At 44.4% G+C, this 27,518-nt stretch overlaps 1 protein-coding gene across 5 annotated transcripts in view; it reads left to right on the top strand.

Annotated features, from left to right (window-relative positions):
* Positions 1-27,518, top strand: part of LOC124607819 (calpain-A) — a 602,483-nt gene that overhangs the window by 509,105 nt on the left and 65,860 nt on the right. For all 5 annotated transcript variants that reach the window (XM_047139938.1, XM_047139936.1, XM_047139939.1 and 2 more), the window contains 3 exons: positions 2,906-3,087; positions 19,465-19,718; positions 24,068-24,231. In XM_047139938.1, coding sequence (XP_046995894.1) covers positions 2,906-3,087; positions 19,465-19,718; positions 24,068-24,231 — 600 coding nt within the window. The remainder of the gene's footprint in view (positions 1-2,905; positions 3,088-19,464; positions 19,719-24,067; positions 24,232-27,518) is intronic.

Raw genomic sequence — 27,518 nt, 5'->3', positions numbered from 1 at the left:
AAGGTCAAATAGATCTAAGTTTTCCTTAGTTCCATTAAGTAGCTTAAGCTGAATGTCATGATGGTTACCTCAAAAAGAACATAACCAAATTCCTCTCAGATCCTTGCACACCCTGAACCTGCATTCTAACTTCAATGATCTCATCTTCAATGGCATACTACAGCTTAATCTTTCTTCTTTACCTAAAACTCTTCACCACATGAGTCTGAGAAACTGCTGTAAAGAACATCTTTAGCAATTACTGAATGCTGACTGATTAATGGAGAATGTACCCATTGCTGTTAACCAGGCACTAGTAAAGTAATATCTCTAGTTACATTAAGTATTAGCCACAGTACAACCTATCTTCACTTGGTTCAAGATACACAGAGCAGCTGTTTCAACTGGCATGTCTGCAGAAGTTATCTAAATCTACATCTATACTCTGCAAATCATTGTGAGATGCATGGTAGAGAATACATTCCGCTGTACAAGTTACTAGGGTTTCTTCCTGTTCCATTCACATGTGGAACATGGGAAGAACGACTGTTTGAGTGCATCTATGCATAGTGCTGCAATTATGCTAACCTTATCCTCATGATCCCTATGTGAGTGATACGCAGGTGGTTTGTAGTATATTCCTAGAGTCATCATTTAAAGCTGGTTCTTAATACTTCAATAGACTTTCTTGGGATATTTTACATCTATCTTAAAGAATCTTCCAGTTCAGTTCTTTCAGTATTTCTGTGACACAATCCCACAGATCAAACAAACCTGTGACCATACTGCACCTCTCTGTATATGTTCAATATTCCCTGTTTGTCTTACCTGGTACATGTCCCAAGCACTTGAGCAATATTCTGGAACAAGTTGCATGAATGATTGGAAAGCACTCTCCTTTGTAGACTGATTGCACTTCCCCAGTATTCTACCAATAAATCAAAGTCTACCACCTGCTTTGCTCATATTCCATTTCGTATCCCTACAAAGTGTTATGCCCAGGAATTTGTATGCCCAGGCCGATTCCAAAGGTGACTGATTCCAATGGTAACTTATTGATATTACAGTCATAAGATACTACGTTTTCTCACTTTTGGAATGCAAACTTTTATATTTCTGAACATGTAGATTAAGTTGGCAATCTCTGCACCATGTTGAAATCTGACCAAAATCTGACTGCATATTTATTCAGCTTCTTTCTGATAGTACTTCATTATAGATAACTGCCTCATCTGCAAAAAGCTTGGTTTCACTGTTAATATTGTTTCTGATAGTACTTCATTATAGATAACTGCCTCATCTGTTAATATTGTCTGCAAGATTGTTAATATACTATATGAACAGCAAGGGTCCCGACACACTTCCGTGGGGTACACCTGAAGTTACTTTATCTGATGATGACTCTACATCCAAGATAACATGCTGTGTGCATTTGTTCTGCTCAAGAATCCTTATTTCACATTGTGGAGTATACTTTGGATATCAGTGTCATTTTGCCACTTTCCCATTAAATTTTCAAATGAGCACAGAACGAATGATAGCATTCCTGTGATTCTACCATCATAGCCATTTTGTGTGATTTCTGAGGGAGGAAGTACTAAGTTGCACAGACCTTGGAATGTTAATGGTAAACCTTTGTGACAAATCTTGCCCCTCCTGTAGCATTTGCTGCTTGAGTTGGATGAATGTTTCCGTAATGATCTCATTCTTACTAAACAAACCCTTGACAGTTTCTCTTACTATTTGGATCTCCTCTATTAATCCTCCTTTTCAAGGGCCCTGAACAGTGAAATTGAGTTACATGAAGAAATGCTAATACTTCTTGAGCCTTTTGCCTGCCAGTAGTTTCTCCCATGAAATTATATACATGAAAATAGGTGCCACCAAGATTATATGTACCTCCTAAAATTGGTAAAGGTATATTACTAGAACCCATTGTTGACAGCACTGGAGACTGACTGAATGTATGATCTGAGCTAGTACCTGAAGAATGTTCTCAGTACTTATGTAGACTAACAAGAACACTTTACTCATAACTCGTGGGAATTAGTAAAACAATATAGCCATTTCAAATTTCACAACACTGATATTTTTGCCAGTTTTTATGTGCTTTCCTCCCCCTTTAAATGGGTGCCACTTGAGAGTCCATAGAGTTAATTACCAAAAAATCTGATGATGACAGTGCATATGTATTGGCACATCCTTAGGCATATAAAACCACCTTGCTGCTTAATAAACCACCATATTTAAGATAAACCAGTGAGATAAATGTGTGTTGTTTACAATTTTTGTACAGCTCTTCCCATAATTTGTGGTGGTAGGTGCTTCCTTTCCTACATTATATTTCTCAGTTAAGATTTACTGCAGTTGAAATGCTCGATGGATTTACTGATTGGGGAAACTGTCATCAAAATATTGAAATTCAATTGGGCTGTTACCAGGATAAGAAATGACGTGAGCTCTCTGGACCAGTCTGCATGTTGTGCGAGATGACAACTACTTCTAGTTTCACAACAGCATATATTAACTGTGGCACAAAAGATTAATCCTAGAATCTAATATGTATTTAATCATTTGAAGAATATTGTAGTAACAGCTATTGCAGCTAACATGTTGAAAGATAAAGTCGAAGTAATTTACATTGCCAACAGCTCTGTACAGTATGCAGTAATGTTGTGACAGAGACATAGTATTCTAGAGACAGCTTGTCATATCTGTGTAAACGAATTATATGGTCATGTAAAATTTACAATAAATTTTGCAGTTAATGTTGAAATGCCCTTATTGCATGTGTGTGATTTTCAGTAGCAAGAACTTTAATTTATATTTTTTTATCTGATAGTTAAAAATATCAATGTGTTCTCTTAACTATTATTTTTGTTATTATTAAAAAAACTGTCACCAAATATTGAATATTATGTTTTAGCCAGATCCAAATATTACAGAAGCACAGACTGCAGAAGGACTGGTGAAAGGCCATGCATACAGCGTAACAAAAATTAAATATCTTGACATAGCTACTCCACGTATGACAGGAAAAATTCCTCTCATACGTCTCCGTAATCCATGGGGAAATGAAGCAGAGTGGAATGGACCATGGAGTGACAAGTATGTACTATGTATGACTTTTGAACCAACTTGTCTCACGCTTTAACACTAAATGTCCTCTTATAAATAAAAGTTCTTTATTAAAAAACAATAAGTCCAATGAAAAATCCAGAGAAATACCTAATAAATACATAAGACTTGTAAATGAAAACAATTTAAGAGAACTGTGGGGATGAAGGAAAAAAGAGATCAAGATGTGGGCGAAGGTGAGAAGGTGACTACACAAAATCAGAACAACTGTGAAAGTAAAAGCAATAGCTGGCTCAGAGCAACATATTTGCAGGAAAGAATGAATTGACAGAAAAACTTATCTTTTGTATGAATGTCCTAGTTTTGTATTAAACCTCTTCTAAGACCAGTTATTTTTGTTAAAAAGTGAAGATTCTGGTTTCTATTTTCAGTGTTGCTCAAGGTTTACTACATTTTTTGAATGCTTGTAGTATTTTCATTTCGTTGTTCCACAGAATGGTGAATGCTAGCCTATCATCTACAAATGTTTACCACTAGTGCAGTAATAGAAAATCAACTTCAATTTTTCTTTAGAACTGAATATGTAAAAACCCCTGTTTTTCCTCTTACCAAAACAAAGATGTTTCTTTATCATACTTATTACTAACCCAGGTTGAACTGGATCATTCCCAAATAGGTCAAAATCTCCTACTCATTTGAAATTAAAGCTACATTATTGTCTCACTGTCTTCTGCTTTCACAGTCTTCATCATTATTTGTAGTTGTCTAACAGAATCTGTCTTCTGACTGAGGTCTCCACTAACCCTTGGACTGCTTTTGTGTGTTAAATTGTGGCAACGTTCGTGTCCCCAGTTGCCCTAGCTTTGCTAACATGTAGAGTTGTATTTTTACTCAGTTTTTCTAGTAGCTGTTACACGCTTGGTCTGCTCAGTTGGGAATTCCTGTCTCTGTTGGCTGTTGTGGTCTTCTGTGGTCTTCTGTTGAGGTTTCCATCTTTGTGTTGGGTTAAGACTTGTTTTTGTGAAGAAATATCATGCCATTGCAGTTGTACAGAGGAAGAAAACTTGGAGATTCTCAGTAGAGCTGATGGTGAGCATTAAATATCTAACAGAATCTTGAACTTACATACCTGAGCCATGTACAGCAGTTGGTTCAACACATCTGTCTGTTTTTATAACAGGTGAAAGATCTTCAGAATCTGAAGTCGCTGAAAATGAAGGTGAGAGTGTGTGTTAGAACAAGACTGAACCATTCTCCCATTCTCTGGTATGTGTAATAGTAGATAAGATTAAACAAATAGATTTTGCTCGTACATCAAGGCAAGATAATAAGATAACTGTTTGTGATACTGGAAGTTCACTGACCAAATTGGATCAACCTCTACACACACTCCAGAAATGGAAGATATGGGTCTTCTTTAAGAAACTGAAAATATTTCTGCATAATGATCAGGCTAAGAATATTTTGAATTTTTAAGGTGCTCTTCTCATCAGGGTGATAATTATACAACACAACACATTGCAATGATGCTATCCGTGCAATATTTCGTTTCCCACAGGAGTGATACGACATGCAACAAGGCTCGGCACGTGGCAACAGCTTTCCATATAATATATCAGCCTTGTCACAGACAACCTCCAAACATGTTACAAATTTACTAAACTAGAATGAGATATCAATCTCTTTAAGGAATTAAAAACAATTTAGACATATTGGCTACATTTAATATGTAGCAATTCATGATCTAAGAACCACCGTATTTAAATTGGTCTATAACAATGTTTCTGCTGCAGACTTCGCAAAATACATGCTGTGTTTTACTTAATTTCAAAGTACCACAGTAATTATGTGCAATAGCGAAAGGAAAAGTAGTGCATTATCAAACCATTATATTGAAGTAAAAGATTTGAAAGAATTAGTTCTTTTTACCAAATAGTTTCATCAAAATGAAATGAGAGATCGTATATCAGAGAACATGTGCAGATCACATAAAAAAAGTTTTAATTTTTTATACAAAATAGTTAAAAGTTTTTACGAAACTAACAACAAAGATGGTTGTAGCTTTCCGGTGCGTCCGTCCCGCCTCCCCGTTTTCCGGTGCGTCCGTCCCGCCTCCCCGTTTTCCAGTGCGTCCGTCCCGCCTCCCCGTTTTCCGGTGCGTCTGTCCCGCCTCCCCGTTTTCCTGTGCGTCCGTCCCGCCTCCCCGTTTTCCTGTGCGTCCGTCCCGCCTCCCCGTTTTCCGGTGCGTCCGTCCCGCCTCCCCGTTTTCCGGTGCGTCCGTCCCGCCTCCCCGTTTTCCGGTGCGTCCGTCCCGCCTCCCCGTTTTCCGGTGCGTCCGTCCCGCCTCCCCGTTTTCCGGTGCGTCCGTCCCGCCTCCCCGTTTTCCGGTGCGTCCGTCCCGCCTCCCCGTTTTCCGGTGCGTCCGTCCCGCCTCCCCGTTTTCCGGTGCGTCCGTCCCGCCTCCCCGTTTTCCGGTGCGTCCGTCCCGCCTCCCCGTTTTCCGGTGCGTCCGTCCCGCCTCCCCGTTTTCCGGTGCGTCCGTCCCGCCTCCCCGTTTTCCGGTGCGTCCGTCCCGCCTCCCCGTTTTCCGGTGCGTCCGTCCCGCCTCCCCGTTTTCCGGTGCGTCCGTCCCGCCTCCCCGTTTAACGGTGCGTCCGTCCCGCCTCCCCGTTTTCCGGTGCGTCCGTCCCGCCTCCCCGTTTTCCACCCCCCTGCGGGTCCGGGGTAAGAATAGGCCCGAGGTATTCCTGCCTGTCGTAAGAGGTGACTAAAAGGAGTTTCAACAGTTTCGGCTTTCCATGTGATGGTCGCCCTTGGGGTTTGACATCCATTTTTCAAAATTCTACAGAAGTACGGGCCTTTTGGGGAAGGAAGCCTTACGTGGTGTACCACTGGTCCTCAGTGCACTGAGACCTTGGCACTCAGCATTGTACCGGCGTTGTAACCATACCCACTATTCCTCAAATTGGGCCTAAACACCTGATGGGATGTACAAGTTACGCCCATAGTGCATCCCCATCTCCACCTACGATCTTGATGGACTTTCCACGGCACCAGAAATCCAGCACGGTAGCCAGCCCGTTGTGGTGGGGTCGTCATGTACCCTCTAGGTTGTAGCCCCCTGACAACACAGGGATCATACTGCCGATACCTGAGCTGCACCCTCCCCACGTCGGCCAAGGAGTAGATGCCTGTCTCCTTGGGGCATCGGGACTCCCGGCAACGGTCATCCTGCCAGGTGGCCCTTGCTGAGGCTGGGTGGCACCCGTGGGGAGAGCCCCTGGTCGGAGTGGGTGGTATGGGGGCGGACGTTTCGCAGATGAAACGTCAACACGTATCAGGTCGCTCTGCGGCCGAGTCTTTCAAAAGGAAAGGTACTATCTCTAGTTCTGGTTCTCCTGCCCTTTCCCCCTTGGCCACTCCCTGGGAGGAGGGACAGGCCCGCCGGCTTGGGGCGAAGTACTTCCCCCCGCTATTTGGTCTGTTCTCGAACCGATGGGGGGACGTTCGCCACCTCCAAGCCCATGTTCTTTGTTCAGTACATTGAGGACATCTTCGGGGAAATTGAGGCTCTCAGCAAGATGCGTTCGGGGTCCGTTCTTATAAAGACCACCTCCGCCACACAGTCGGTGGCGCTCCAGGCGTGCGACCGCCTAGGGGACATCCCAGTGTCCATTGTCCCGCACCTGGCACTAAATAGGACGCAGGGGGTTATTTTTCATCGGGACCTCCTGCTGCAGTCTGATGAGGAGCTCAGGGCCAACCTGGTGCGCCGAGGCATGCATTTCGTCCGGCGAGTCCAGCGCGGCCCCAAAGACCGCCGCATCGACACCGGGGCCTTTATCCTCGCCTTCGAGGGGGACGTTCTCCCGGAGAAGGTAAAGGTGATGTGCTACCGGTGCGACGTGCGACCTTACGTCCCGCCTCCTATGCGCCGTTTCCGGTGTTTGCGCTTTGGGCACATGTCGTCACAGTGTGAAGCTGAGCCCCTTTGTGGCGACTGTGGACATCCTCTTCGTGAGGAACATACATGCACCCCACCACCTCGGTGCGTTAATTGTCCTGGCATCCACTCGCCTAGATCCTCAGACTGCCCTTCATATCAGAAGGAGAAGAAGATACAAGAACTCAAAACTATGGATCGTCTCTCTTATTCTGAGGCCAGGAAGAAGTATGACCGCCGCCATCCCGTGCCGTTGACCACTTCGTTTGCCTCAGTTGCGTCCACTCCTTCCACGGTATCCTCACCCCTATCCTGTCCCCCCTCCGCCTCCTCCCCCCATCCGGGGTCTCTGCCTCCGCCTCCCAAATCCCTCCCTTCCAAATCCTCCTCCCCCGTGGCCCCCGTCCCCTCTGCCCCAGGAGCCACCCTTCCTCCTCCCCGCCTGAGAAGAGGATCGCTTCTCAGGCGTCCATCGGGGAAACGTGCCGGACCCCAGCTTCCGAGGTCCGGCGTTCCAAAACGGAACCCGCGCGTGAGGACCTTCTTCGGGTCCAGCCCACCATCCCTGTGGCTCCTCGGACTTCCAAGAAGGCCTCCAAGAAGAAGTCTCTATCCCCGTCTCCACCCCTGCGCGTTTTGTCTGACGCCCCATCCGTGAGTCGCTGCTCCCGGCCGTCCTCAGTTTCGCCGGGAAGCTCTGCTGCCAGACGCTCAGTTGGCCTCTCGTCGGCAAATGATGATGCCCCTCCTACACCACCAGGGACAGCGGCCGCAGCTGGTGACGACTCGATGGAACAGGATCCGCCTCCCGCCGGTTGTAGCGTTGTTCCCTCGAAACCTGGCCCTCCCGGCCGTCGAGGTGACCAGCTCTTCCCCCGTCTCGTTCCCCCTCTTTTTTGACTAGCGATGGCCTTGTTACATTGGAACATTAGAGATCTTCGATCTAATCGGGAGGAATTACAACTGCTCCTCCGCCTGCACTGTCTGCTCGTCCTTGGTCTCCAGGAAACCAAGTTGCGCCCGACTGACCGTATTGCCTTTACCCACTATACCTCGGAGCGGTATGACCTCATCCATGTGGACGGTATCCCAGCTCATGGTGGGGTCATGTTGCTCATTCGGGACGATGTCTATTACCATCCCATCCCAGTAACCACCCCACTCCAAGCAATAGCTGTCCGTATTAGTCTTTCTGCTTTTACTTTTTCAGTTTGTACCATCTACAGTCCATCGTCATCCGCTGTTAGTCGGCCTGACATGATGCACCTGATTGTTCAGCTTCCCCCACCGTTTTTATTGTTTGGCGACTTCAATGCCCATCATCCCCTTTGGGGCTCTCCTGCATCCTGCCAAAGAGGCTCACTCTTGGCGGATGTCTTCAACCATCTCAATCTTGTCTGCCTCAATACTGGTGCCCCGACTTCCCTCTCAGACTCTACTCATACCTACTCCCACTTGGACCTCTCGATCTGTTCTACCACTCTTGCCCGTCGGTTCGAGTGGTATGTCCTTTCTGACACCTATTCGAGCGACCACTTCGCCTGTGTCGTTCGTCTCCTGCACCACACCCCATCCCCAAGTCCTTCGAGCTGGAACATACCGAAAGCTGACTGGGAACTTTACTCCTCCCTGGTGACCTTTCCGGACCACGATTTTCTCAGTTGTGACAGTCCGGTCAAATACCTCACGGCTGTTATCATCAATGCTGCTGAACGTTCCATTCCTCGTACTACCTGTTCTTCACGTCGCGTTTCCGTCCCCTGGTGGAACGAGGCTTGTAGAGACGCTATCCGTGCTCGAAGACGTGCTTTACGCACCTTTTCCGCCATCCTACGTTGGCGAATTGTATTGAATACAAACGACTCCGAGCGCAATGCCGTAGAGTCATCAAAGACAGCAAAAAAGCTTGTTGGGCCTCTTTCACCAGCTCCTTTAACAGTTTTACTCCCTCTTCTGTCGTATGGGGTGGCCTGCGCCAGCTGTCGAGCATTAAGGCCCACTCCTCGGTACCTGGCCTCACCTCAGGTAATGAGGTCCTCGTTGATCCTGTGGCTGTCTCAAAGGCCTTCGGCCAGTTTTTCTTGGAGATTTCAAGCTCCGCCCATTACCACCCTGCCTTCCTTCCCAGGAAAGAGGCAGAAGAGGCTCGGCGACCTTCCTTCCACTCACTGAATCTGGAAACTTATAATGCCCCCCTTACTATGTGGGAACTCGAACGTGCGCTTGCACTGTCCCGGTCCTCAGCTCCGGGGCCAGATGCCATTCACGTTCAGATGCTGGCACACCTTTCTCCGGCGGGCAAAAGCTTCCTTCTTCATACCTACAATCGCGTCTGGACCGAAGGTCAGGTCCCCATGCGTTGGCGTGATGCCGTCGTTGTTCCTATACCCAAACCCGGGTAGGATAGACACCTTCCTTCTAGTTACCGCCCCATTTCTCTTACAAGCTGTGTCTGTAAGGTGATGGAGCACATGGTTCATGCTCGGTTAGTTTGGATTCTTGAATCTCGATGGCTACTTACCAATGTCCAATGCGGCTTTCGTCGCCACCGTTCCGCTGTTGACCACCTTGTGACCTTGTCGACATTCATCATGAACAACTTTTTGTGAAGGGGCCAAACGGTAGCAGTGTTCTTCGATTTGGAGAAGGCTTATGATAACTGTTGGAGAGGAGGTATCCTCCGCACTATGCACAGGTGGGGCCTACGCGGTCGCCTGCCCCTTTTTATTGATTCCTTTTTAACGGATCGAAAGTTTAGGGTATGTGTGGGTTCCGTATTGTCCGATGTCTTCCTCCAGGAGGACGGAGTGCCTCAGGGCTCCGTCTTGAGCGTAGCCCTTTTTGCCATCGCGATCAATCCAATTATGGATTGCATTCCACCTAATGTCTCAGGCTTTCTCTATGTCGACGATTTCGCGATCTACTGCAGTGCCCAGAGAACATGTCTCCTGGAGCGCTGCCTTCAGCGTTGTCTAGACAGCCTCTACTCATGGAGCGTGGCAAATGGCTTCCGGTTCTCTGAAGAGAAGACGGTTTGTATCAACTTTTGGCGATATAAAGCGTTCCTTCCGCCATCCTTACATCTCGGTCCCATTGTTCTCCCATTCGTGGAAACAACTAAGTTTCTAGGGCTCACGTTGGACAGGAAACTGTGTTGGTCTCCACATGTCTCTTATTTGACGGCCCGTTGTACACGTTCCCTTAATGTCCTCAGAGTTCTTAGTGGTTCATCTTGGGGAGCGGATCGCACTGTCCTGCTTCGCTTGTATCGGTCCATAGTCCGATCGAAGCTGGATTATGGGAGCTTCGTCTCCTCGTCTGCTCAGCCATCCCTCTTACGCCGTCTCAACTCCATCCACCATCGGGGGTTACGTCTTGCGACCGGAGCCTTCTACACTAGTCCTGTCGAGAGTCTTTATGCTGAAGCTGCCGAATTACCATTGACCTACCGGCGCGACGTACTGCTGTGTCGGTATGCCTGCCGGCTGTTGTCTATGCCCAACCACCCCTCTTACCAGTCCTTCTTCGCCGATTCTCTCGACCGTCAGTACGGGTTGTATGTGTCTGCCCTGCTGCCCCCCGGAGTCCGCTTCCGTCGCCTGCTTCGACAATTGGATTTTGCCCTCCACCTTCAGAGAGGGTGAGAGCCCGACACCACCTTGGCTCCAGGCTCCGGTTCATATTTATCTCGACCTCAGCTCACTCCCGGAGGAGGGTACTCCGGCTGCAGTGTATTGCTCACGGTTTGTCGAACTTCGTGCTCGACTTGCCGGTCACACCTTTATTTACACCGATGGCTCCAAAACTGACGATGGTGTCGGCTGTGCCTTTGTCGTCGGGGCCGCCACCTTTAAATACCGGCTCCTCGACCAATGTTCCAGCTTTATGGCCGAGCTTTCTGCTCTCCATCAGGCCATTCAGTTTGCCCGCCGCCACCGCCATTCATCGTATGTACTCTGCTCTGACTCACTCAGTGCTCTTCAGAGCCTTGGAGCTCCCTATCCAGTCCATCCCTTGATTCACGGATACAGCAGTCCCTCCATTCTTTCGCTGCTAATGGTTCTCCTGTCAGCATTCTGTGGGTTCCCGGACATGTAGGAGTGCCTGGGAATGAGGCTGCGGATGCTGCAACCAAGGATGCAGTCCTCCTGCCTTGGCCAGTCTCCCATTGTGTCCCGTCATCTGACGTTCGTGGGGATGTTTGTAAGAGGCTTGTGTCGTTGTGGTGGGATGCTTGGTCATCCCTCCAAGGAAACAAGCTCCGGGCAGTCAAACCGCTCCCAACTGCTTGGATAACCTCCTCCCGACCATCTTGGCGAGAGGAGGTCCTTCTGACCAGGTTGCGGATTGGGCATTGCCGGTTTAGCCACCGCTACCTGCTCTCCGGTGACCCAGCCCCGCAGTGCCCTTGTGGTCAGGCATTAACAGTGCGCCATGTTTTATTGTCGTGTCCTCACTTTAGTCAATCTCGTGTTGTCCTGTCCCTGCCATCTACTTTACCGGATATTTTAGCTGATGACGCTCGAGCAGCTGCTCGTGTTCTGCGTTTTATAACTTTGACTGGCTTGTCCAAAGACATCTAACCTTTTTACTTATTTTATCTGCATCTTTGTCAGGTCTTTCTGGTGTCCCCCCTCCCCTTGAGTTTTACTAGATTCCATGTGCTCTAACAACAGTGACTGGGCGCTAATGACCTCAGTAGTTGAGCGCCCTTAAACCGCACAAAAAAAAAAAAAACTCCCCGTTTTCCGGTGCGTCCGCCCCGCCTCCTAGTTTTCCGGTGCGTCCGCCCCGCCTCCTAGTTTTCCGGTGCGTCCGCCCCACCTCCCCGCTCTCATCTGACTACTTCATAGAGGTGGCAGAGCTCCAGGAAAAACAAGATTTTCTTGAATTTATATCTCTATCAAGAATTGTGCAGTGCAGTGAGATACACTGAAAATATTGATGTGTTGAACATTTATCTCCTTTGATCATGTTTGGATAGAGTCCGTTGCCTTAGTTTTTTTGCTTACTTTAAGTAAATGCCAGAGTTAGGTTCACCAATAAATGTAGCAGCAATGTCTTTTTCTCATATCCGCACAATGAAAAAATGTGCTCAAATTGTAAGACCACTCTTCTCATATGACTTGAACTATGTCCTGCCATCGTCCTTCATGATTTAAAAATAAGTTAATGATTGATAAAAATACTATGGTGAAGGAAATCCCAGCCTGCTATAAATGAAACATATACTAACACATTACAAGGAAGAAGATTTAGGGTTTCTTCAAATACAGTGATCCCTATGAGAGTGATGCATCTGGGGCTAAAGTCTACTCATAGATTCCAAGTACCATTCATCTTCAAGCACCTATCAATTCATGTGTTTCGGCACCTCTGATGTTCTCTAGAGAGTCTAACAAATCTGTGACCATTTGTGGTGCCTTTTTATGTATGTGTTAAATATTGTATTTTACTCCTATTTGGTATGGCTGCCACAAACTTGAGCAATATTCTAGGGTGAGTAGCATGTTATTTTGTAGATTGCTTGCATTTTCATATCTTATCAGTGAACCACAGTCTCCCACCTGCTTTACTTAAGAGTGAAACTCTGTGATCATTCCCTTTCATATTCCAAAAAATTAATAAATACAGATATTTCTAGAAGTAGACTGATTCCAATTACAAACACTTCATTTCTGCATTTTGTCAGATGCACAATTTTACTGTTGGTCTTTGCAGCACTCTGAAATCTTGTCAAGATTTGACTGAATATTTGCTCAGCATTTTTTTTGGGTAGTACTTCATTTTAGACAACTTCATCATCTGCAAAAAGTACTATTAATATTGTCTGCCAGGTTATTTTAATAAAACATGGACAAGAAGGGTTGAAATAAACTTTCTTGTGGTGTGTCTGAACCTGTGCCTATTTCTATTGAATACTTCTGGCCTCCATCTCTGCTAGCTTCATGCCCCACATCTATCCCTTTCCCTATCCGAGGTGCCTGACCACTCTCATCCTGCGTGTACAACCTCTTACCCACAGTCTCCCCTTCCTGTGTTCTGTCTCCCTTTCTCAAATCCACTCCTTCACATCACTGCCATCAGGCTTTGCATGAACTCACTTGTGCTGGTGTCCATGTCACATCCCTTCTCCATTCATCTACTACCTCCCCCTCCCACATTCTTGTCATATATACCTGCTGCCTCTCCTTCTCAGCTGGTGTTCAGTATATCATGGGGGGAAAAGTGCAAGTTTGTCTTGGATGACCAATGTTGTTGATATCCATGCCATTTGGCATGCAAGAGGTCATTCTGTTTGTGGTACCTCATTATGTTTGCTCATGGAATATTTTCAATGACTCTGCAACAGATGCGTATCCAGGATATCGAACGATAATTTTATGGACCACTTCTGCTACACTTCTTGTAGACAGGTGTGACATACTTTATTCCAACTCCTGGCGACAGTGTTTCATTAAAGGTAGCCAAGTCCAATAGTGTATAAAATCTGACAAGGCCTCACCCAAGTCCTTGAGCCTTATTATTTAATAAAAACTCTAAAGTAACTTCTTACAAATAATCTCGTTCTCAAAATTTCAGTAAACTGTGATGTAACCATCATCAGCCATTTGGTATCCACTTCTGGGTAATAACTGCCGCCAGATATTTCCTGAACTACAGTCTTAAGCAATGTAAATCAACATTGGCCCTACATGCCTTCAAATGTCATCTACCTACCTTCCATAAATTTGTTTTCTCCTATTTCTTGAAGTTCTGAAAAGAACTTCCTTTATCCAATCTATCCTCCATCTCTGTGAGTAATGCACAACTCACTTCCACCATTTTTTCATCACTCTGATATTTATGGCTCCCATTCCATAATCCATTTTTCATTTATTTGCTCACCCCCCCCCCCCCCCCCCCCCCCCCCCCCCCCCGCCTCTCTCTCTCTCTCTCTCTCTCTCTCTCTCTCTCTCTCTCTCTCTCTCTCACATTTGCAACATGCATCTCTGTGTTAGCTAATGAACCACTATAAAATTTTGAATGCTCTTCATCTTAAAAGATCACATCTCACTTTCATGAGTCAAAACAGTTAATAAAAAATCTATTATTAACATTCTGCTTCATACACCTTGGAAGCTTCATTGTGAAAATTTATTTAGTTCATAAACATCACTAGAGAACAGCTTTACACTTTTAAATTACTTGGCAAAAGAGAAGTGAATCCCCCAGGAGAGGAGGAGATGAAACTTCACAGGTTGAGAGTTTATGTGACATTATTTCAATGAGAACAAAAAAAAACGTTAAATTTACAAAGACCTTTTCAGTATCACCTCACTTATTTGTACTGTATTGCACCCATTATGGCCTGTATGCAGGCATTGATTTGGTGAGGAAGGGTTTTGGAAAGCCATTGTATCCTCTACTGAGGGAAGCTGGCCAACAACTGTTGTAACTGGTCCTTGATAACATAGATACCGGAAGTGGGCTGGAGTTGTTTGAACTGATCCCATGCGTGTTTTATCAGGGACATATCTGGATCTTGCTTCCTATGGGAGTACCCGATCATCATGCAGGTAGTTCATATAGGCATGTGCCATGTGTGGGTGAGCATTGTCCTGTTGAAGAATGGCACCATCATACTGTTGCATGAGAGGCAATGAACAAGGATGTAGGATGTTCATGAAGTACTGTTGTGCCATCACAAGTCCTTAAATCACTATGAGTTATGTTGATGAAGTTGTACCAAATGGCTCCCCAAACACTGAATCCAGGAGCAACAATGCTTTGCCTTTCCAAAACTCTTGAAGAATTGGAACTCTTCCATGCCACTACCATTATTGCTGGTGATTTTCATCTGTAGTAGTGCAGAACCAGGATTAATTGTTAAATACAGTGCCACATCATTCATCAGCAGTCATTGCTTCCCAGTGATGCCAACACTTGGAATGAAGCCATTTTTATTTTGGCATTAATGGCAGCCTATGGATAGAACGGTAATACCCTATTTCTGCTAGTCACTGACCACTGGTGTAGGATGACAGAAAGTTGCAGGGAGTCAGTTCCTTGTTCTCAGATGGCATGTGCTGATGTGAAGGGCTTATTGTGTGCTTCGTGCTCAATACAGCAATCTTTCCTGGTGGTGGTTGGATGCGGATGGCTGGAACCTTGCGACAAATATTCCTACCCTCACATTCGCAGGCAGTGCAACATCGGGCCACTGTCACTTCTAAATGCCCCACAAATCTGGATGTTACACAAGGAGAACAGTCAGCCAAGTGAAGACTCTCACTGAGGGTCTTTCAAATTCAACTGGGTGCTGATTACTCTTCATCACACAAGTACATGGCATCTGTGTGTTACTCACAGTGATCGATTAATGTCTGATGCTGTTGACACCCTTTATATACCGTACCAGACCTGCTAACAAAACTCAACATGAATGACGCTAATGCACTCTTGCGCACATTCAGACTGTCAGAGATAATGCAGTCTGATCATTTATATATCTGCCAATGGTGTGTAATGTACGAAGTTACACTGATGTCCAACCATGTTTTCTGGGTGCTTCACTTTTTTATCAGGTTGTGTATTTATTGCCTTTTCTGCCCATCCCATGGCAGAATTCATTAGCCTTCAGTGATAAATTCTCATAGTACATTTTTTTCTCAGATTTGAAAATTTGGTCTGAGTTACAAGGCCAGTTTCAGTGGATGAAGGAATATTTTCAGGTAGTGAGACAAGATAAAATTTTCTTGGATCTTGTAAAAGAAACACATTATAAACAGGTATTCATACAACAGATCTGGTATCGTTCTAGTGAATAGTCTGTCTTTAGCAGCTATCATTATTTGAAGAACTCTTAAGAATACTGTTTCCATTTGCCAGGGCTTACAGGTGTGAAAGATGACTTTTGAATATGGTGGCAATTGAAGATCTGAATGAAACTGATATATTATTTTCAATGTTCCATGGCAGATGCCAAACAAAATATAAAAAGGAATTGTTATAAATAAGCATAACCAAACACCCCATTGACTCAAAATTTTTTGTTTTAGTGAAAAGAGTAATAAAAGCCCGAGCTCAGTGTTTGAATGTTAACTAGGTATTATAAATTATTTCACTTTGAAAATAGGAATGTTAATTCTTTTTACAATCTAAAGTTCCATTGGATCCCAAATATTGTTTCCAGTATTGGGTGATACACAATCTCATCCAGGATCAGGAACCACTGCTTTAGAAGTTTCTTAACAGAGACTGTATGTAGTGTGGTGTCATTCCCGTCGGAAACTGTATTACAAGGTACATATCTATGCACAGTGTTGCCATAAGTTCTGGAAATCAGGGAATATCAGGGAATTTCAAACACATCAGGAAAATTAGGGAAATATCATGGAAATAATAAAAAAAAAGCTGGAAAAAGCTCGTTTTTGTCTCAGTAGAAGAAATGGTTCGATTACTGAGGTGTCATAAATCGTCACTGGCTTGGTGCAGGCCACTTCCCTACTCCCTAATTACTACTGCTACTCCCCTTTCTGCCACTCCTCAGCTTGCAGTCAGTGCTGCCACCACTTCTTGTCACTAGCCTAGCAGGTGCCGACTGGAGGCATAAGGAGTGGTTTGTTCGGATCTGATTCTCAGAGACTGTAGACACAGCGGCCTTAGACAGTAGTTGTGTGTGCACGAGTTGTGTGTGCACGAGTTGTGTGTGCACGAGTTGTGTGTGCACGAGTTGTGTGTGCACGAGTTGTGTGTGCACGAGTTGTGTGTGCACGAGTTGTGTGTGCACGAGTTGTGTGTGCACGAGTTGTGTGTGCACGAGTTGTGTGTGCACGAGTTGTGTGTGCACGAGTTGTGTGTGCACGAGTTGTGTGTGCACGAGTTGTGTGTGCACGAGTTGTGTGTGCACGAGTTGTGTGTGCACGAGTTGTGTGTGCACGAGTTGTGTGTGCACGAGTTGTGTGTGCACGAGTTGTGTGTGCACGAGTTGTGTGTGCACGAGTTGTGTGTGAGCGACTGCGTGAATGTGTGTGTCTCATATTCTGACAAAAGCTATGGCCGAAAATTTAGTTGTGAGAGGATGACTGTTTTTTCTACATTCCTGTCTGTAGTTTAGCAATCATCTTCATGAACAAGTTGTCTGTTGCATGGATTGATCACAGCAGTCTGTTTGACAGGATGTCTGTAACTCATGAATAGCTTGCCGCACGAGTGGATTCCCGCAGTGGACCAAAACCGCAAGCTGTTTCTGCAGGTATCTGAAATGGATGGGGCCTGTCAATCTGAAGCCATTTGGTTCCCACTAATGTGCAGGCCCTGCCCATTTTCATGGTTTGTCCATAAACACAGGACTGGTGCTCCTCAGGCCATGGGTTATGGAATTCAGGAGTTGTGACTCTCTCACCACAAGTACATTGTACACGTGGTTTTTTATAGACATTTTATTTTTTCTAGTACATTTTGACTCTTCAAAAGTAGTTTATATGTTAGGAAGATTGGACGATAAGGAGGAGGAAATTGTCAGTCACTGGCAGTTCGTACACTATGCACTCGCATATTTCTCGATGGAAAAATTGTACAATACCTGTAAAATAATAGGTATAACTCAGTGGGTAATAACTGACAATAACAAACGTAGTAGAACTAACATTTTATTGGTGGTCACTATGTGTTAGTTTACACAATTATTTCCTGCCTTATACACTTCTTTCAACAGACGTACTTTTTTTTGAGATTATTTCTGAAACCAGTGAAGATATTTTAAATTTGTCTTGTGACTCCAAGGAAATGCACATTTTTGTCACCAAATGTGTTTAGTTTTATTGAAATAAAACATCATCAGTGGTCTTAATGAAACACACATACCATTTGGCTTGCTTTCTCCATCTAAAAACAGTTCATCACATAAGATGTTAATGTCAGTACTTACGATTTCTGCTCAGATCAGGAAACACCATCATCTTGCAAGTTTTTTTAATATTTCCTAATTCGCACTACTGTTTCTTGTACCATACCTGCAAAGACTTACCCTTGAGATCTCAAAACTTCCATGTAAATCAGGGAAATATCAGGGAATTTCACTTGTGGAGACTTGTGGCAACCATGATCCAGTGCTTGGTCAATTAAACTGCCAGACTTGAGCCTCAGTTCTTCTACATGCTCCATCAATTAGATCATCACTTCTGAATGTGTCATATCAATCAATCTGTCCTTTTAACTGGATTGTGCTATAAATTTCTTTTCTCCTCATTTGGATTGAGCACCTTACCATTAGCTTTCCAATATACTCATCTAATCTATGGTATTCTTCTGTAGTACTGTAGCTTTTGCTCTCACCTTTCTGTATTGCTTATTGTTCTTATGTAACTTCCAAATAAGGCCACACTCCACTCAAATCCTTTCTCTGAAGACTTTGGAACACCTGAGTTTATAGTGCTTATTAGCATCTTTATTTTGCTGCACAAAAAATAAGAACCAACTTAGTTTCAATGTCTCAGTTCCAGATCTAACTCCCTCATTTCACCTGGTTTAATTTGACTGCATTCTATAATCCTTGTTTTACTCTGCTTTGTGTTAATCTTATAACCTTGTTTCAAAACATTATCAGTTGATATTCATGACCGTTTGATACATTTGACAAAATGATATTATCAAAGGCAAACCTTATAGGTTTTGTTTCTCTCTCCTTAACATTAATTCCTTTTCCAAGTTTCTTATTGGTTTCCATTTTGATCAATAGTGCTGCTGTTGCACAAGTAAATGAAATTTTGTACGTGTTAAGTCTTTTGGTATAGCAGTTTGTCTAGCTTCTGTCATACTATATTAGTTTTATATCATTCATTCATTCATTCATTATGTTCTGACAAAAATAGTTCAAATATTTAATGTATTGTTAATTAACTAGTAAACTGTCCTGTTAGTTTTCACTTTAAAGCTTCTGTCAAGAAAACAGTAAGTTGGATATTAGTTTCAGTATCAAGAGGCTTGTTGCATCATTTTACATCTTCTGACTTCAAACAGTATATTTTTGGTTTCGTTTTTCTGTTCCTATTTTAAAGTTACATAAGTATAAGACAAATGAAACTTCTCGTACTGTAATGGCAAGTGACTACAATTGCACACAGTTTTGGTTGGCAGTATTGTTTGAAAGAAATAAACATGATGTTATACTGTTTGTTTGCCAAATGTTTGACATAAAACAACTTGAAATGGAAACTCTAACCTCTCATCCTGAACACTCAACCTCATTGCTGCAATCAACCTCTTCCTCTGTTCTACCTCCCTCTCAGACTGTGTCTCCATGTCATTGTGCACTGTGTCCAATTTGTCTATGTGAAACCAGAATGGGCTCTTGGGTGCAGCACTCCTATCTGTCACTGTTTCCAACCTTCCCCAACTTTCCCTCCCACTTGCCACCTCCATTCTTCCCTCACTCATCATTATTGAAGAAAAATACAATAATTCTCTGTTCTGATTTGTAGGTCCCCTGAATGGAGATTTATACCTGATAGTGAGAAAGAAGAAATTGGATTAACCTTTGACGATGATGGAGAATTCTGGATGTCCTATAATGATTTCAAGACATATTTTCACCGCCTTGAAATTTGCAATTTAAATCCAGACTCGTTGACAGAAGAGGACATAACTGAAAAAGGGAAAAGAAGATGGGAAATGAGCATGTTTGAGGGAGAGTGGGTTAGAGGTGTTACTGCCGGTGGCTGTAGAAACTATCTGGGTAAGACATAGTGGAGTAAATCATCTCAGTATAAGAAGTTAAATGAATGAGTTCATTGGGACTTGTAAACAAATTTCTATGGTACATATGTATATCCTTTACTAAAATATGCACCTTCCTTTCTTGTTGAAAATAATTTTCGTCCATAACAAAGACAACTGTAATAACTACATCATGGTTGGCTTTGTACACTGTAGAAACCATGAAGAACCTATGTTGGTACCTGCTTAATGATTTCCCACTCACTCAAAGACTTAATATGTTACTGACCTTTTGAAACATGGAATCTAATTGAAGAACCCAACAGTTTATGACGGGCGAGAAGCACTACTGAAGTTGCTTTAGTGCACCCACTTTCATGAGCAAGTTTTACAAAAAACTGTGAAGGATACACACACACACACACACACACACACACTCTTCTCATGGTAATTATTCTAAATTGCATTTATTTAGATTCAACATATACGTTTTTGCTTGAGTCACACTTCTACAGTGTTTATTTGATAGTGTGGTTGGACTAGACAATAAGGAGAGGGCTGCTGCTATTATTATTGCAGGCATAAGCTCTGTCTTTTCTTGACTTCCTTTGTTATGTGCTGCAGACAAAGGTACTGAATTTTATCTTGGATGATTACTTTTGTATGAACACTGTGTGAACATCCTTTCCCACCTTTCCTGATGACATGAACTGTAATTTTCTAATCTCTAATGATATGACATTGCCACCTAGTGTTGCCTGGCCCCCCATCTCTCCCCTCGCCCCCTCCCCACCTCCCCCCTCGCCCCCTCCCCCACCTCTCTATCTCCCCCCACCTCTCTATCTCCCCCCACCTCTCTATCTCCCCCCCCACCTCTCTATCTCCCTCCCCCACCTCTCTATCTCCCCCCACCTCTCTATCTCCCCCCACCTCTCTATCTCCCCCCACCTCTCTATCTCCCCCCACCTCTCTATCTCCCCCCCCACCTCTCTATCTCCCTCCCCCACCTCTCTATCTCCCCCCCACCTCTCTATCTCCCTCCCCCACCCCCACCTCTCTATCTCCCCCCACCCCCACCTCTCTATCTCCCCCCCCACCCCCACCTCTCTATCTCCCCGCCACCCCACCTCTCTATCTCCCCACCTCTCTATCTCCCCCCCCCACCCCCACCTCTCTATCTCCCCCCCACCCCCACCTCTCTATCTCCCCCCCACCCCCACCTCTCTATCTCCCCCCCACCCCCACCTCTCTATCTCCCCCCCACCCCCACCTCTCTATCTCCCCCCCACCCCCACCTCTCTATCTCCCCCCCACCCCCACCTCTCTATCTCCCCCCCCACCCCCACCTCTCTATCTCCCCCCCACCCCCACCTCTCTATCTCTTCCCTACTCTATCTCCCCCCCACCCCCACCTCTCTATCTCTCCCCTACTCTATCTCCCCCTCCTCTATCTCCCCCCCCCCTCCTCTATCTCCCCCCCCCTCCTCTATCTCCCCCCCTCCTCTATCTCCCCCCCCTCCTCTATCTCCCCCCCCTCCTCTATCTCCCCCCCCGTCCTCCATCTCCCCCCCCGTCCTCCATCTCCCCCCCCGTCCTCTATCTCCCCCCCCGTCCTCTATCTCCCCCCCCGTCCTCTATCTCCCCCCCCGTCCTCTATCTCCCCCCCCGTCCTCTATCTCCCCCCCCGTCCTCTATCTCCCCCCCCGTCCTCTATCTCCCCCCCCGTCCTCTATCTCCCCCCCCGTCCTCTATCTCCCCCCCCGTCCTCTATCTCCCCCCCCCCTGTCCTCTATCTCCCCCCCCCCCCCGTCCTCTATCTCCCCCCCCCCCTCTGTCTATCTCCCCCCCCCCCTCTGTCCTCTATCTCTCCGCCCCCCCCCTCTGTCCTCTATCTCTCCGCCCCCCCCCTCTGTCCTCTATCTCTCCGCCCCCCCCCTCTGTCCTCTATCTCTCCGCCCCCCCCCTCTGTCCTCTATCTCTCCGCCCCCCCCCTCTGTCCTCTATCTCTCCGCCCCCCCCCCTCTGTCCTCTATCTCTCTCCCCCCCGTCATATATATATATATATATATATATATCTCCCCATCGTCCTCCGCCGTCCCCTTTTGTATCTGCACAGGGATTACAGTGCTGTGAAACTGTTTGCGCGAAAAAAGTATTACGCTACCGGGGAGCTCAACCTGGAAAAGTGAATGAAATTCGATGTGCGGTCCATTAAACAGAGTGGGAGGGGAATGGAAGAGACTGAATACCATGTAGAGGTAAGCACAGAGCAAACACGTCATGACAAGCATGAGTGATGGAATAAACTGAGCACACAAAAAGCAGAAGCATGGCACAAGATGAAGGCCAGGTCCAAGGCAGGAGATACCTATGAACAACTGCCAGGCCAAACCTATTGCCATTGGCAGGTAAGACACCTGGGTCGGTGGCTCTGCATTGTCGGTGCTTTACATACGACAGCATACTGCACTATTCCACTACGATACTCATGCTAGTCCATCTGCATCCATCTTGATGTCTGGGGATACTATATTCTGTCCCCTTCGAAAGGCCAAGTAGAGCCAAAAATTACCAGGTTCATACTAAGGCATCTGGTGCAAACCCAGAGGGCATGAGCTTGCTTGGTTGCAGATTGTCCATTGAAGAAGACTGTGCAGACAGGCTCCACTGGAGGGTTGAAAGATGGCAGAGGCTGGGGTAAGCACCAAAGTGCAAGGAGGGGAGTAGCAGTTCAGAACCCATTGGCTCCACATCAGTAATCACGGGAGCTGCCCCCAGTGGCCCCTTATTCTGCAGTTGAAGTTAGGACAGTGGAGGGTCATCCACCACAAACAGTTGTCAACCTTCGTGACACTCGGTAGCCACTCCTGCTGGTGTCTGGAAGATCGGGCTTAAATGGCAGCCCCATGAGAGAAACGTGGCAGGCTGCAATGGTCTGGGATGTGCAATTCAAGGTGCAACAGATCCAAAAGATCCTGTGTTTGATGCCCATGCAAACATTCTGCCACACTGCACCCCATTAACCAGTGTTGCCTGGTATGAGGCAGGAAAACAAAATAGCGCATCATTATGGGACGAGGCAGTTATCAACTTCTTCACTTCGGTTTTGAACATCCACACAAATTGCTCCACCTCGTGAGTTAGAAGCCATTTAATGTGGGCTGGTAGTCATATGCTTGAGATCACAGTGAATGTAAAAGTCTGCAAACTCATGTGACACAAATTGCTGAGTCTTATCTGAGACAATGGTCTGGGTAAAGTCCTTGATAGCAAAAGTGACCAACAATACACAATTAGTTGCAATCAATATGGAGGACAATTTGGTCACATGTTTGGCAGTGTATTGACCACCAACAGCCAGCTGCTCCCCAAAAATGTGCTCATATAGTCAACATGCACACTTTCCCAAGGGTTCTCCAGAACTGACTGAGGGGAAAACTAACTCAGCAGTACAGCCTGGTTCTATGTACAGGCTGTGCAATCATGCACAAGCTGTTCCATGTCACAATTGCTTGTTGGCTAGTAGACACAAAGCTGCGCTAAAGCCTTCATGTGAAAAATATCCCTGTGCAACTCGTGCAGCATCTGGAGTATGCTAGGATGCAGTGCCAGAGAGACCGCCAGTTGACAGCTTTGCTCCTCCTTTGCCTGCATGAGGACACCTTGGACAACACTGAGGTAATCCCACAACACAAAAAAGTATACCCCACACAGAATCTGCTCCTGAAGTAACGCATTTGGGACATCCCATCTGTACTGCTGAAACTGCTTTCTGGATAAGCAGGTTGGTGGCTGCGATCTGCCCCTGTTGAAACAAAATATAACTACACAGTGGTTCGACAACAAGCTCGAGGACCTGGGAAGAGGGAACTAAACTTAAGTGTATGGGTCAGTGTGTAGGGGAGCAGTGTGTCTGAACACAATATAGAGATGAGTGTGGAGCAAAACAACCCAGTGCAAGCAACAGAATAAACTAAGCACACAGAAAACAGAGCATGGTGTGAGGTGAAGGGCAGGTCCCACATGTAGTTGATATCTGGATGAGAAATGCTGGACCAAGCCTGTTGCTGCCAGAAGATAAACACCTAGGTCAGTGGCTCTGCACATGCAAGGCTTCGCGTATGCCACCAGTGACAGCATTTTGCACTATTCCACTGTGATACCCATGCCAGCTCATGTGTGTCCATCTCAGTATTTGCTGATAGTGTACTAAAGCCCCCAAAGAGACACCCCATCCCTTCATCTCCCCCTGAGATTCCTATTTCAAACTGAAAACACAAACCTTTTTGTTTATTTCCATATTTGTAGAACTTTGTACTGAGCTGTAAGATTTTTTTTATAATTAAAGTTTCATGTTTTATTTTTCAGAGACGTTTTGGGTCAATCCACAGTACAGGATAACATTGGAAGATCCAGATGAAGATGATGAGGACAATAAGTGTACAGTAATTGTTGGATTAATGCAAAAGAATCGTAGACTGCAAAGGAAAATGGGAGCTGAGTGTCTTACAATTGGATTTGCAATGTACCATGTATGTATTTTCATGTTGAGCTGTTCAGTCATGATAAATCAACAGAGGCTAAAAATGCAATTTTATTTACAAAGAGATTAAGCTATTGGGAGAAATGAAGCCAGTTCAGAACTAGGCATGAAAGTCATCAAGATAAAGGAGTAGAACAAGCTAGTGTGAAAAGGAAACAATCAAATGAGGTGTAATGAAATTATAACTCAAGAATTTGATGTTTGTCAGAAATACTGGGAGGGAGGAAAGTTTGGGGAGACAACAGGTGTCACAAAAAATGAATTACATGAAAAAAGGAAGGGGGGGGGGGGGTGGTGTTGGTTAAGATCTGGGTTGTGAGAAACAAAAACTTTGAGACTAGAAGTTTTGCAGCATAACTATTGGAAGGAAGAATTCAGAACACTTCTTTTATGCAGAGCGTATTCTGTGAGAATATATCAAGTCTTAACTATATACACTCTATGTCAATTCATATTCATTCTTATGTGTTTAGTTTAACTATGCTGATGTACGAGGGTGGACAGTGACTAGGTACCAGCTTGAGGCATTCACAGGCATTAATCTCAGGAACCTGGCTTTAACTGTGATACAACTGACGGTATATAGTGGTAATACGTTTAATAGGACTGTAAATATAAAGCTGTTGATTCACAAGCTGTGTGAAGTTCAGACTTAGGATTTAGATAATCACTATCCTGTCATCAACAACCCAGTTTGCATCTCATCATCAATTTGTTGCCTGTATCATGTGTTATCCAGTTCTTCATTACTCAGTCATGATTTCTGTGGTATATTTGAACTGAAGCGTATCAGCAAAGACCAGCGATACTTTTGGAACCAGTAAAGTAAAGTCAATAAGGCAAGGTCAGGCCTGTCATCAGCACTTATGTGGTGTTTATTTCCTCCCTCTGTTACTTACCATGAAATATGATGCAATGGACACAGACAAACAGTTTGAAGAGGGGCTCAAATTCCTATGCAGATGTGTGCAGTTTCTCTAAATCACATTAAGCATATGGTAAGGTGCAAACTTGTGATCTTTTTCTGGAAGATATGGATTGTAAAGTAATTGTTGAAGTTTGATGACTGAGCATGTTGTGGTCAGCAGCAAGCTCTGCCAGTGAATGGTCAAACTTTGATCTTGGCCACAGTCAGAATTGGCCATTCATTCAGGTTACATCTGTTTAGTGGACATTCCCATTTTAAAAGCCTTTGCAGAAGTTACAATAGAGTAGGAAGAAGGGGCTTCTTTTGAGATTTACAAAAACAATGATAAAAAAAATTCACTTTTTGGTTCTCAAAATACGCATCTTTAAATCTATACATTTTTCCATGTGTTTTATCTGATTCTAGAAAACGCTGTTATCATCTCACAATTGTGATGTTGGGAGGATGTAACAGCTTCTTGAGGTGATGAAACTTGATGTCCATTGATTTTGAGTTGAACTGGTGGAAAATACATGTTTTGTTTGACATAAGGGATAAATTGGATGACTACAGGCAATGAGACTTTAAACTGACATTTTTCTGTGTCAGGTAGTTCATTGTTTGATAAGTAGTGTGACAAGCGGCACTGTCAGAAAGAAGGGTGATATGATGTTTTCAATAGTTTTCTTGATTTCATCATCACTGATCCATGGCTGACCAGTTACAGCTTATCATTCAGCATTCATTGTTCTTCAGTGCTCTAAAGGAATGGTCACAACTTGTCCGCTGTGACTAAAGGAATATGTGATAATTTTCTCAGAAGTCCTCAGAGATCAAACCACTTCTGTTGATTTTGGTGTACCTTGTTGGAATACTTGAATAGCTGAGAGATCCTTAGTCTCCATCTACAATGAAAAGATCCCAATTTTTTTTTCGGTTGTGATGTTCTATGCAGATTTATACAGATTTATACAGATTTTCATTTCTTCAGTCAAATTTTTCGAAAATTTACTTACACTAATTGATGTGAACTCATTTTTGAGTCTCAGTTGTATTGTAGGAAGAGATTTTTATTGCAGTTAAAAAGTTTATGCAAAATTAATGTACTGCAACCTTTGATAGGCATTAGAATGTTTGTATCCCAAAGCGAGTCAAAAACTCATTCCCTTCAGTCATTTTCCACATAAAATTGATGTTTGCTGTAACAGCAATCAATTTTGGTCAACCTTCACAAAATACAACACTGATGAAAGGAGCAGCATGACAAAATTCTGCAAAATAATAGTAGACAGTTTTTCTGTAGGTAATTGATTGCCAGACATTGAAGGAAGAGATTTGAAGTACCGATTTTGAGTTAAACATTCAAGAAAATTGTAAAAAGTCATCCCATTAAGATATGGTTTTCAAAAAGTACCTTTATAAAGGACGATACAAGAGTATTGCCTCACTGTAAAGATTTGTGGTATAGATGGGATTAGTGTCAGTGGCAGTGAAAATCAGAATCTGTGACAATGTTGATGTCTCTTATGGCAATAGTATACAGCAGATCTCTATAAAAAAAAAAAAATCTGTGCCCAGTAAATAGAAGAAAACACGTCTCACGGCATACAAGGAGTATAGCAGAAGTCAACAAAATTACTGTTGACTATCATTGTTGTCCATTGGCTGTGGTATCTTAAAACCTATTCTGAGCTCAAATTTACTGTCTCAAACAGAATGACCTCCTCCTTGTGAACCAGAAAAGATGTTGTGGACACTGATCATGCAAAATCAATCCTGCACTTTTCTCACATGGCATCCTGAAAGCTATGGATCAAGGCAGTTGTATAGATGCATTGCCGGACGGAGTGGCCGTGCGGTTCTAGGTGCTACAGTCTGGACCCGAGTGACCGCTACGGTCGCAGGTTCGAATCCTGCCTCGGGCATGTATGTGTGTGATGTCCTTAGGTTAGTTAGGTTTAATTAGTTCCAAGTTTTAGGCGACTGATGACCTCAGATGTTAAGTCGCATAGTGCTCAGAGCCATTTGAACCATATAGATACGTTATTTCTTGACTCTCAAAAAGCATTTGACATACCATGAAAATATACTTATTACCAAAAGTATGATTGTCTACAGTATCAAAGTTTGTGACTCAACTGAGGATATTGTGGTAGGGAGGACACAGCATGTTATCTTCTATGGAGATTCATTGACAAATGTAGAAGTCACTCCAGGCACACCCCAGGAAACTGCATTGGGACCCCCATTGTTCATTTGTGTATTCATGGCCTCAAAGACATTATTAATAATAACCTTAGACTGGGGCTGTTTATTAGCTACCATTGCTTTAACCATTACATATGATAAATTTTGACAATATTATGAAA

Source organism: Schistocerca americana, chromosome 1 (genome assembly GCF_021461395.2).
Source record: "Schistocerca americana isolate TAMUIC-IGC-003095 chromosome 1, iqSchAmer2.1, whole genome shotgun sequence".
NCBI lineage: Eukaryota > Metazoa > Arthropoda > Insecta > Orthoptera > Acrididae > Schistocerca > Schistocerca americana.
This window is presented reverse-complemented; position numbering and strand designations above follow the sequence as displayed.